Source organism: Portunus trituberculatus, chromosome 48 (assembly GCF_017591435.1).
Source record: "Portunus trituberculatus isolate SZX2019 chromosome 48, ASM1759143v1, whole genome shotgun sequence".
Lineage (NCBI taxonomy): Eukaryota > Metazoa > Arthropoda > Malacostraca > Decapoda > Portunidae > Portunus > Portunus trituberculatus.
Window position 1 is genome coordinate 15,278,890 of NC_059302.1, and position 12,921 is coordinate 15,291,810.

General features: G+C 42.2%; 1 protein-coding gene across 1 annotated transcript; it reads left to right on the plus strand.

Annotated features, from left to right (window-relative positions):
* Nucleotides 1–5,769: 5,769 nt before the first annotated feature.
* On the plus strand, nt 5,770–7,693 carry LOC123498642. The gene is made up of 2 exons (XM_045245956.1): nt 5,770–6,986; nt 7,144–7,693. Exons 1-2 carry the CDS (start codon nt 6,743–6,745, stop codon nt 7,632–7,634), a joined length of 735 nt encoding a protein of 244 aa, XP_045101891.1. The 5' UTR covers nt 5,770–6,742; the 3' UTR covers nt 7,635–7,693.
* Nucleotides 7,694–12,921: the final 5,228 nt, after the last annotated feature.

Consider the following 12,921-nt stretch of genomic DNA (forward strand, 5'->3'; position numbering starts at 1 on the left):
GAGCATATATGAAAACTATGATATGATATCCATTACAGCAGGCAATAGAGGAGTGGAAACAAATTTAATATCGTGGTGAAAGACAACACGCAGGCTAAAAGGGTCACAAGAAGAAGAAGAAGCAGCCGAGTTGCCATGAGTTTCCGCTTCGTCTGTGGCCAATCTCATCTCTGCTGTATTTTTTGGTATTCCATGTAAGATTTCACTTTATGCATTACAAATAATCCTTTCTTGGGGGCAAGGTTTATAAAAAGCTAATAGAAATGTTGTTTTGTGAACATAAATGCATATATAAGACAGTAACACCACCTCTAGAGGTGGTGTTCCCAGCAGCCTGATAGCAACCTTGTCACCATCCCTCCAAGCATTCATGGAAGCCATTTCGCGGCAGGAGGTTGCTCTGACGTTGTTAAAGAATCTTGGATCCAGCTCCAAGAGCGCTAGAAAGAGGCGGGGAGCCAGCCAATCACAGCAAAGCTACAATGTTCGGTCCCTTACCTGGCAAATTCAAACCCAGAAAATTTGCTAAAACGGATGTGGTTGTACGTTGTGTGGACTTTTTGGTCTAACTTTATATAGTACGTTAAACTGGAAATTCGTTAGACGAACGTTCGTTAAGCGGAGTATTAGTGTAATATGTAATGCAGTTAAAAAAAAATGGGGGAGGGGAAGAGATAAGAGGCTCCAAGGGTGGTCAAGTTAGTCAGTACTGCGAGTGGCGGGGAGGTGTGGCGTGGATGACGTCATCACCCCTGCTCCTCCGCGGTGGGCCCCCTAGGTGGGAGCTCCGCTGCCATGGACGCACTCTTCTGCTATACAGTGATTCAAAAAGGATTTTCCAAGAAAAAGTGCCAGACCACCATGCTGCAGTTTTTCAAGTAAACACCAGTGGAAAATGTAGTACCAAAAGAGGATGTTGACAATCCCGTGGAAGTGGAGGAAGCAGGGGAAGCGCAGGTGGATGATGATGTCCTTGACTAGGAGGTGGACAGCAAGGGCGTGTGCTTGTGAGGGGTGAATTAAAACATTGGCGTCCTGCGTTTATATTTTTACTAGTGTTTACTTTTATACTGTGGGGTTATTTTTGATAAGTGGATTTTTGATAAAGTGGAAAAGCTCAGAGAGAGATGGTGAAGGCAGTGACGCAGTAAGTGTTGTGTTTACGTATTCTTTGTTTTGTTTCCTCTTATTATTTTTTGCTTTCTCTTATTATTTCTTGCTTTTCCCTTTACTTTAAATACACTTCTAGTATTTAGAATGGTAAATAATGAAAACATGTTAATTTAACCAAAGGGAAAAGCTCAGAGGGAGATGGTGACTGACTGTGGTGTGAGTGGTGAAGGCAGTGACGCAGTGAGTATTGTGTTTACGTATTCTTTGCTGCGTTCTTTTAGCTTGCAAGGTAGATATGGTCTCACCAGCCTTCTTAATAAAGTCTGCTGACTTGAAAATAGAAGAGACAGTAGATGAGTCAAGCCATGGTGGCGACCAATGCTATTAGTTTTCTCGCCTCTCTCGTGTCTATGAATAATATCCAGCTTCACTTCGAGAGTAAGACTTCCTGGTCTTCGTAGCAACGCTAGGCAACATTGCAGGGCATTTTGGTGGCATGCTGAGCAAGGGAAGACGAGCTGCTGCTGACGCTGTTATAGTTTTGAACTAGGGGGATTGAGTGGTGCGCGTTTTGTCAACAAGAGGCGCTGGTGTATTCAAAAGCCTGTTGGCTTGCATGATACGGCAGAGCTTTCAAACTTGGAAAAAATGACCTGGATAAAATTTTGTTAAAGCGAGTTTGGTGTTCATTAAACGAGCAGATGGTAGTAAAAGGAAACATTCTTTGTAGAGAAATTTCGTTGCGTGAACCTTCGTTAAGTGGGGGTTGCCTGTATTTACATTATCCAACACCACCACTAGTATATCATCCATGTAGCGAAACCACTTAGAATTTCTCCCCATAATATGCACAAACTCTCTTTCTAACATTTCCATAATCAAACGTCCAGCCAGGTGATCCAATCCTGCAATATATATACAGCTAGACTCTGTGTCTGTCATTCTCTGAAGAAGACTGTAGAGTCAAAACATAAGAAAATAAGGTTTTCCTGATTCAGCTAAGGTTTCTCTACCACCTTTATATAGACCCGTGTCTTTGACCAGTGTTGTGGGAAAAACATGTGATTAAGTAATAAAGGAAAGATGAAATGAATTCTAAATTTGGATTTAGAGGATCATGCTCCACAAAATTGTTATCATCTTACTCAAGAGTGATTGATACTATTCAAGAAAGAGATGCATAGATGGATAGTGTATATCTGGACTTGAAGATGGCTTTTGACAAAGTACCACACTGAGGATTGCATAGAAGACAGAAATGTATGGAGGAATTAGAGAAAGACTGCTGGAGTGGGTGGAGGATTACTTCCATGATAGAGAAATGAGAGCTGTAAAACAAGACCAATATTCAACTAAGCTAAAGGTAACTAGTAGTGTCCCATGGGGACTGGTGTTGAGGTTAATAATGTTTGTGATATAGTATGTGAATGACATGATTGAAGAAATAGATAATTATAAATCTATTTGCAAGTGATGCAAAACTAATGAGGAAAATAGAAACCATAAATTTTATTAATTCAACATGGAGGGGACCAGGATTACTGGTTTCGTCTGATCATCAGGATGTATCCCTGAAAATGCCACCATGCCAGGTTCTCCATACAAGTTAGGGCAATTTCTGGTTTCTCACATCCAATGATTTTCTCTTGTTATTTATGTTTCTCCACTGAGACATGTAGTGAATTGATTGATGTTCAACATCATTTCCTTCTCTAATGGAGTTTTCCAGTTATGACTCTTCTCAACTTATGCCTATCTCTCATCCCCAATGATCTTGAGGGATGTGTGGGAAATCATGGTTTCTTGATAAGAGAGCAGTGAATGTGTGTTGCAGAATAGGTTATGAATCAACAAAATCACACAAAAAAAATCTTTGAAAGTGAATAAATCACACCTTTTGGTGGTGGCGGTGACTACCACAAGTGTTGTTGTTCTTAGTGAGCAATGTTGCCAACAATTTCCTACATTGTTTTTCTTCATGGAGTAAGCTTTTTAATATTTAATGTCATATTTTTGTGTATAATTAGGTCAAAGTTAGGTTAGGTTACAGGTCACTACATGTCAGTGAAACTGAAAATTGACCATAACTTCTTATGCAGATGACATTACAATTGCACCCATCCAAAAGTAGACACAGCCTCTAACATCTTACAAACATTTCTTAACAGATTTCAAGCCTTTTTAAACACAAATAAACTTAACATAACTTCTAACAAATAGATATGATAATCACCAACACCAACATCCATTCAACCACTCAAAATAAACAACAATGTGATTCTTTACACACATTCACTTAAAGTCCTGGCCACAACATGCAATACTTCTATGTCATTCAAACAACACATTTATTCATGGAAATTCATTACTACTGTAATGTTTATTTTATGTCTGCAAATCACTCCTCTGCCACCGCTCACTTTCCTATGAGATACACCATGCTGCCTCGCCATGTCAGTACTTATGTTGTTGTCATCACGGTCAGACGTCTACGCTCCGCCAGGACCTGGACTTCAAGTACAGGCAGCCTTCTTCCTGTTATCCTTGTTTGGAGCGGAAAGGCTTTGCCTCGGCCTGTTATCCATTTAGGAGCTGGCTGCAACATCACCCTGTTATCCATACAGGAGCAGGGGAGTGCCCGTTTTGGTGCACTGAGAAGAGAGTTTACGACTCTCATTCTCCTTGATAAACAAATAGTTCTGCTCTTGCCTCCCGCCCGCCAACATGTCTGATGTCCAGGAGGGTTTGTCTGACGTGCCGTCACTGAGCTTAAGGGCTGCACCCACTTACAGGCAGCATAAAGGCAAAGGAACCTCTAGAAAGGACTCCTCCAGGACTGGAATGATCTCTACCCGCCGGGAAAGTTCGGGTCGGGAACTTCCACAAGGCGTTACCAGCGGCTCGGAGGGAGATGTCTACCTGCCTTCCCCTATTGTTTCTAGGTCATCTACTTCTCGGGAAGAGGCTTGTGCTCCACCCTGGAATATGGTTATGGAGGTTTTGGCTGAATTATGTGGGATTTGGAGGAACTGAAGAAGGAGAGAAACAAGGTGCCAGGTGGCGGTGGAGTTGCCAGCTATGTTGTCAACACACCTCCCTCGGTGAGAGTCGGAGGCGGTGCCAGCCCAAGTTTCTCTGGGTTTCCCTCTGTATGGCAGGTTGACTCGGGTAGTGATTTTCAGGACGATTTACCCACAGATAGTGTCCTCAGGCAGTGTGCTAAGTCTTACGGCCCAGTGGATGAAATTTCAGACGGGATTGACAAGCATGTTGCTGACATGGTCAATCATGTGTTTGACTGCAGCATGCGTGAAGATGAGTACAAGGAGATTATGGAGGCTGATGTTGTGAAGAGGCCGAGCAACTGTCCGGCTTTGGCACCTGTTGAGTGTAACACTCAGGTGTTGGATGCGCTGAAAATAGACACAAGGAAGACTGACTTTCATATAGTTAAGGGTGACTTTCGTATAGTTAAGGCTGCCACGATCATCACCAAGTCACTCACTGTTTTGGATAAGGTTGCCCAGGTGGGTCGCCCAGAGGTGGTCAATGAGATACATATGCTTAATGGTGCTCTGGCTTTACTTGGCCATGCTAACCACAGGAACAACTTGACATGGAGATTCATTATTAAGTGGAAGATCAATCAGAAATATGCTCATTTGTGCTCTCATAAGTCTCCAATGACTAGATTCCTCTTCGGGGATGATGTTTCTCAGTCTGCCAGAACCATTGAGGAGTCTGAGAGACTAAAGTCTAAGTTCACGGCCAAGAAACAGTTACTACTTGGAGGTTCAGTGCTGGACGAGGCAGAGGCTCCTTTGGGAGAGGACCCTCACTGGGTGTTTCGTCTAGATACCAACCCTATTGCCACAGCGCTTCTGGCCAAAGGCTAGACCACAGACAGGCCTTCCCGCAGCAGGCTTCGGAGGCAAAAAACTCCAGGGGCCGAGGTCCCAACAACCCCTGGCAATAACTGAGGTAAGACTTGACTTTGAAGCACGCAAGCTTCAACATTTTGTGCATGAGTGGCAAAAATTGACAAGTGATCCTCATATTCTTGACATTGTAGCACATTGTCATTTGGATATTAATGTAGATGATATCAGTCACTTATTTTCTGAGGATATTACTTATGTTTTTTGTGAGGAGGAAAGGTGCATTGTTACTCAGGAGGTTAACAAGCTTTTAGACCTTGGGGTTATAAAGCTGACACAAAGACAGGAGGGACAGATTTTATCCCCTGTTTTTCTACGTCAGAATAAGGATGGTGGCCTTAGGATGATACTAAACTTGGAAAAACTAAACAGGCACATTGATTACAAACATTTTAAAATGGAAAACTTCGAGCAGGTAGTTCACCTTGTTAACAAGAGGGATTACATGCTTACTACTCTGTCAAGATAGCTGAGGAGTAACAGAAATTTCTTTGTTTTTGGTGGCAAGGCAAGATCTATCAATTTACCTGCCTTCCAAATGGGGTTTCTGAAGGGCCTCACCTATTCACAAAGCTAATGAAACCTGTTTTTGCTACTTTGAGACAGAGAGGCTACACCATCACAAGTTACATAGATGACACTCTTATTACCCACAGTTCAGCTGAAAGATGCTATGAGAGTATCAGTTCAACACTTGAGCTACTTCAGCAGGTGGGTTTCTATATTAACGTGAAGAAATCTGTCTTTGTGCCCACGCAGCGTTTGGAGTATTTGGGGAACATCATAGACTCTGTATCAATGACAGTTACTTTACCTGACAGGAGGAGAGAGAAAATAGTTCAAAGCTGCACATGCCTTTTTCACCAGAGTCGTGACACAATCAGGAATGTGGCCAAAGTGATTGGATACTTGGTTGCTGCAATTCCCATGGTAGAAATGGGGAAACTGCATTATAGGAAGCTGGAGATGGCGAAAACCTCAGCATTGCAGCGGACAGGTGGTAACTTTGACAAGTGGATGGACATCACGGCTGACATGAAAAAGATCTCCTTTGGTGGATCACTAATGTTGCAGTGCAGGACAGGAAAATTTTTAGACCTGGCACAGAGTTAGACCTGTACTCTAATGCCTCCAACCTGGGTTGGGGTGGATGCCTTTATGACCAATGTATTAATGGCAGATGGTCCGCAACTAAAGTGGAGTTGCATATAAACTCAAAGGAACTAAAAGCCATCCTATTTGCTGTGAATTCCTTTGCCCATCTGATCAGAGGAAAGCACGTTAAGGTGTTTTGCGACAACGCAACAGTAGTAGCTTATGTCAATCAAATGGGGGACACGAAATCACCATCCTGTTATGACATGTCGGAACCTCTGGGATTGGTGTGCAGAAAACAATGTTTGGATTACGTGTTTTCACATCCCAGGAAGTGGTAATTCTATGGCAAATGCAGCTTCACGACAGTTTAATAATAGACATGAATGGAAATTAAATGTGGGAATTTTTAGAGAGCTTTGCAACATCTTTGGTGTCCCCAGCATTGATTTGTTTGCTTCTAGGTTAAATAACCAGGTTTCTCGTTTTTGTTCTTGGCATCCTGATCCAGAGGCAGAACACTTTGATGCCTTTTCCATAACTTGGTCACAGTTTCTTCTGGTCTACATTTTTCCCCCCTTTGCTCTGATTGCCAGATGCCTTCAAAAGATGCATGCAGAGATGGTGAGAAGGTGGCTCATTGTGCCCTTATGGCCTTCACAACCTTGGATGGGAACCCTCCTGAAGATGCTCATCAGGGAGCCCCAGCTAATCATGTGGAGGAACGACATTCTGCGACATCCACCTTCAGAGGAGGAACACCCAGTCATGAAGCACACCCGGTTGATGTTATGTCTCTTGTCCGGCGACACCTGCAAGCAAGAGGCATTTTGACAGCAGGTACGGACATCCTTATGGCCTCCTGGAGACCAGCGACACAGAGACAGTATCAGACACATGTCACCAGATTGATACAGTTTTGTGACAGAGGGCACATCAATCCTCTTACTCCAAGTTTAACAGATGTCATACATTTTTTATCCGACACTTTCCACAGGGGTGTTGCCTATGACTGCGTCAACACAGCGAGGGGAGTCCTCTCTTCACTTGGCATTGTGGTGGATGGATGTTAACAGGTTTTTGAGGGGAGTCTTCAACCTGAGACCTCCTATGCCCCGTTACACACAGACCTTGGATGTCAAGTTAGTGCTGGAACAGCTGTGTACTCTGGAACCATTATGCACCCTTACGCTAAAAGAACTCACATTGAAATTAGTAATGTTGATGGCACTCACACAAGCTGCCAGAGTGCAAACGTTGCATTTGTTAGTGTTGAAAAATATTCGCATTGGGGAAACCTCTATTTGTGTATCATTAGGAGACAACATCAAGCAGTGTCACCCAAAATTCAATGTAAAATTTGTGAACTTTACAGCATATGCTACTGATAAGAGGCTATGTGTTTGTGAGACAGCTACTCAGGGAGTAGCTGCGGTGGCGAGTGGACATGTTGTGTGTGCGCTCCGTTTTTGGCTGTGGTTTTTATAGTTAGCGAGTGGTATTTGTGCTTGGTGTCTGTGTGTGGTGCTTTTGAGTGTTAGTGAAGTGAAAGTGTGTACTGCAAGTGTTAGATTAGAGTGAAATAGTGGTTAGAATCAGTGTTTGTGAGTTAAAAGTATTTTGGTAGAGCGAGGAGACTAGGCTTGTAACCGTCAAGTTGACCTTGAAAGAGGATTAGTTGACCTCACTTAGGCCCCCCCCACCACCGCGGTTCTCCCACCCCACCGTCACCAAGTATTTTTATTTGTTTGTGAGTTAACAGATTGTAAATTAGTATGGCGGTAGCTACTGAGGTATATCAGAGTGTGATTGAGTGCGTGAAAGAGAGTGTTGAGATGGGATTGGGAGAGCTTGTTGTGTGTGAGATGTGTGGGCATGACAGGAAGGTCGTTGACTTTTCTGAGTGTATGGTGTGTAGGCTCAAGAGCGAGAATTTAGTTCTTTCTCTTGAGCACCGAGAATTGCGAGAGGAAATCAGAAAGCTAAGTGAGGGGAAAAGTGCGAACGAAGTTCTCATCTTTGAGTTGAAGGAGGAGGTTAAGAGGCTTGGGGAGGCAGTGGAAAAAATTAGGCAGGAGATCAGTGTTAGGCCGAAGGTTGGACCTTCTGAGGGCGACAGGGTGGCTTGGCCCTCTATTGGGAAGAGCAGAGTGAGGAAGAGGGAGCAGGCGAGCCAGACTGGAAAAGATAGTAGTCAGGATGGGCAGAGATGGCAGGTTGCGAGGGGAAGGAAAGCGGAGGCAGTTAGGGAGGAAAACCTGTTGAGTGTGAAAATAGGTTCGGTTTGTTGGAGGGGGAGGGGGAGAGTGAGAGTGAGAGTGAATGAAGTGGTTGTGGTGAGTGAAAGGAGAAAGAAGGGGGTAGAGGAGAGGAGTAGGAGGGTTGTGCCTAGCACACCTCAGGTGTGTGTGGTGGATGACTCTCAGGTTAGGTATTTAGATAGCACTTTCTGTGGGAAAGACAGGGATAGGAGGACGAACGTGTGTATGCCTGGTGCAGGTGTGAAGGCAGTGAGTGAGGAGGTGCAGAAGAGGGTTGGGGGGATGGAGAGGGAGGGTGTAGTAGTTTTGCACGTAGGTGGGAATGATGTCAGAGCAGGTGGGTCGGAGGAGTTAGTGGCAAGATTTCGGGAAATGTTAGGCAAGATAAGGGAGAGTGGTAGGAGGTGTGTAGTGTCAGGAATCTTGCCTCGTGTGTATGTTAGCAGGAATGGTTGTCTAGAGCCATTGGTGTGAATGATCGGGTAAAAGGGATGTGTAAGGATGTGGGTGTCAGCTTTGTGGATGTATGGGATAGGTTCTATGGGCGAAGGGATTTGTATGCTAGGGATGGTGTGCATCTGAGTAGGAAGGGTGTGGATGTGCTGAGTGGATGTCTGGAGGGGAGTTGGGATGGAGTGTAGGGGTGAGGTAGCAAATGCATTCCAGAAGAAAGATGCTAGACATAAATTAGATAGGATAAACAGAGATAGTGAAAAGATTAGGAAAGATTTCCAGGTGCAAATAGGAGAGAATAAGATTAGGATTCCAAATAAGGAGACAGCATCTAGGAAGGTAGCAGGACTTAAATGTTTTTATGTAAATGCCAGGAGTCTTAGGAACAAGAAGGACGAGTTATCTAGTTATATAGTTGAGGAGGACTTAGATGTTGTATGTGTCACAGAGGCATGGGTAAATGAGGAAAAGTTTAGGAAAATAGGAAAGAATATGAAGTAGATGGATACATTATGTATTTACACCAGAGAATTGGTAGGATAGGTGGAGGAGTAGTTATTTATGTAAAAAATCCTTCATTTCCAGTCAGGTTAATGGTATTAAGGTAGATAACAGAGTAGAGTCCTTATGGCTGGATGTTAGAGTAAACAAAAGTAAGGTTATTAGAGTAGGAGCTTTTATAGACCACCTAACCAGTCAGCAGATGTAGACAACCTTATGGTAGATGAGATAAATAGGGGTGTACTAGTCAGACAATTATCTTAGGGATTTTAATCTTAAGTCAGTAAACTGGGAGAGGATGGTAGGAGATGCTAGTGAAAATAAGTTTATGGAAAGTTTTCAGGATAACTATTTAGTGCAGATGGTAGATAAACCTACTAGGGGAGGAAGGTTTTAGACATAGTACTAACAAATATTGAGCATTGTTTAAAGGAAGTTGAGGTAGGAGAGACTTTAGCAAACAGTGACCATCATATAATTAGATTTATCATTAATTCCAGTAGGGATAATATAGTGAATAAGACTAGAGTCCCAAACTATCAGAAAGGCAATTATGGTAGGTTACGTCAGTTATTAGGAGAGGTAAACTGGGAAGATAGTTTTGGAAATAAAACTGCACAGGAGATGTGGGATATTTTTAAGGTTGTAGTAAAGGGTATAGTGATGCAGTGTATCCCTTACAAAGATATAAGGCAGAGAAACAGGAAGCCATTATGGTGGACTCATGAGATAGGTAGCCAGATCAGAGAGAAGAGGGCATACAGAGAGTTGCAGAAAAGTGGGAAGATGTAGATTTGATTAGGTACAGACAGGTCAGAGATGATTTGAGTAAGGTTATAAAAAAGTAAAAGGCAGGCAGAGATAAAACTAGCTAGAGCTGGGAGTAAAGATCCCAAAAATTATATAGTTATTACAAGGTCAGTGATAAAAGAAATAAGGATAGGATTGGACCACTCAGAAAAGATGGTGTAGTAGTGGATCAAAATGAAGACATAGTAGAATTATTGAATGAACAATTTTCTTCAGTATTTACTAGGGAAAGAATGGGAAATCCTGTTACAAACAGTGCGACGAGTAGTTTAAGAGCTTTAGAAAATATTGATATAAAACCGGGAATTATTAGGAAATTTATTCTTGAACTAGACCATAGGAAAGCTAGTGGTCCTGATGAGCTACATGCCAGAGTACTTAGGGAGGGTGTAGACAGTATTTCTGAAAGATCACTTAGGTTTGCTGATCAGAGAGGTCCTGTCTTACAAATTTGCTTGATATCTTAGAATATATTACCAAGGAGTTAGATGATGGAAATAGCATAGATGTTATATATCTAGATTTTAGCAAGGCGTTTGATAAGGTACCGCATAGGAGGCTAGTGTACAAATTGAGACTACATGGGATAGGGGGTAGGTTAGTTGATTGGATTAGTGAATGACTTTCTGATAGGAAACAGAGAGTAGTATTAAATGGGGCAATGTCTGAGTGGAAGGAAGTGGTTAGTGGGGTACCCCAAGGATCAGTGCTAGGACCTCTTCTTTTCTTGGTGTACATTAACGATTTAGATATAGGAATTAGTAGCAAAGTATCAAAGTTTGCAGATGATACTAAGATAGCATGTGCAGTACAGGGTGAAAAGGACAATTACAGAATACAACGAGACCTGGACAGGCTGATAGCATGGGCAGACAGGTGGCAGATGGAGTTTAATTCTAAAAGTGTCAGGTTATGCATTTAGGTAAAGACAACACAAACTTTAACTATGAGATGGAGGGATGTTGGCTAGAGGCAGTAGAGGAAGGAAAGGATTTAGGAGTAGTGATAGACAGGACTATGAAATTTTCAAAGCAATGTTTAGAAGCAAGAAATAGGGCAAATAGGATCCTGGGTTTTATAAATAGAAATGTTAGTTATAAAAGTAAGGAAGTGGTGCGTAGCTTATATAATTCCTATGTTAGGCCCCATTTAGAGTATTGCATACAGGCCTGGTCACCCCACTATAGGCAGGATATCAACATGTTAGAAGCAGTTCAGAGAAGAGCAACTAGGATGATACCAGCATTAAAGCGCCTGGAGTATAGAGATAGATTAAAGGAATTAAACATGTTTTCATTTGAGAGGAGATGTATAAGAGGGATATGATAGAGTTATTTAAAATGTTCTCAGATACAAACTACATAGATGTGAGATCTTTCTTTACCTTAGAGGAGGGAAGTAGGACTAGAAATCATGGCAGGAAGATTAGAAAGCAAGGCTGCAGGTTAGATATAAGAAAATATTTCTTTAGTCATAGGGTGGTAGACTTCTGGAATGCATTGCCAGAGACGGTTGTAAATAGCACTAGTTTGACAATGTTTAAAAACAGATTAGATAAGCACTTAAATTTATTAGATTTATAATTATGTATAGCGCTGCATGATAGTTTTTATAAGAAATTTACTATAGTTAAACAAGACATGATCCCCATGTATGGGGACCACAAATTGTAGAGGATTTCGCTGCAGGACTTACCCTAGCCCTGTTAATGGGCCAAATATTTAGAATTAGTATATAATGTATTGTGTACTTGTAAGTGTATCTTTAAGTACTGATGACGAGGTCGCTGTGCGACTGATACAGGATAACCTAGATGGGCCCTGGTGGCCCTTTGTTATCCTATTATTTATGTTATGTTATGTTATGTTACATTGAGAGGACTGCCCAGTTTCGGACTGGTGTGGATCAGATGGATTGTCCTTTATTCCTTAGTATTGTGAGACCCCATAAACCTGTCACTAGAGACACTATTGCTAGGTGGGTTAGGATTATGCTGCACAGGTCATGTGTAGACACCAGAATATATTCAGCTGGCAGCGTGAGGCAGGCTGCAGCGTTGAGGGCAAAGGCCATGGCGGTGCCAATTGCACATATCTTGGCAAAGGCTGGGTGGTCAAGGGAAGCCACCTTTGCCAGGCATTACAACAGAGGTTCTTGGGGACATTGACACTTTCCAAGATGGGGTACTGGGTTAGTGTGTACCCCCTTATTATTATTATTATTATTATGGATTTAGTAGACTAAGGTGATGGTGAAGAAAATACTTGCTTTTGCTCACAAATAATAAGAATTGGACTGGAGAGCAGTGGTGTAAGGTGGTTTTCAGTGACGAAAGCACTTTCAGGTGCATCAGACTATGATGCACCTGCCCTAAAGATCATACGCACTTCAGTAGTATACGGAAAAAAAAAAAATATCCAGGTAGTGTGATAATCTGGAAGCATTTAGTGGTGCTGGGGTATGTGAGGGCTGTATTTTTTGCCTAAGGGGTGCTTTTTGTTCAAGTGGTAGATCATGTACTCTTTTTCATGACTTGCATGGGCATCACACTTTTCATGCAGAATGGTGCACCATACATTAGGAATGAGAAGTGATGAAGTGGTTGGAAGAACATGACATATAGCTTCTTGATATGTCAGGTAATTGTACAGATTTCAATACAATAGAGAACTGCTGGAGTCATATGAATAAACAACTTGCAATAAATGACACAGCTTCAGTACCTTACATGATTGATGAAATTAATAAAC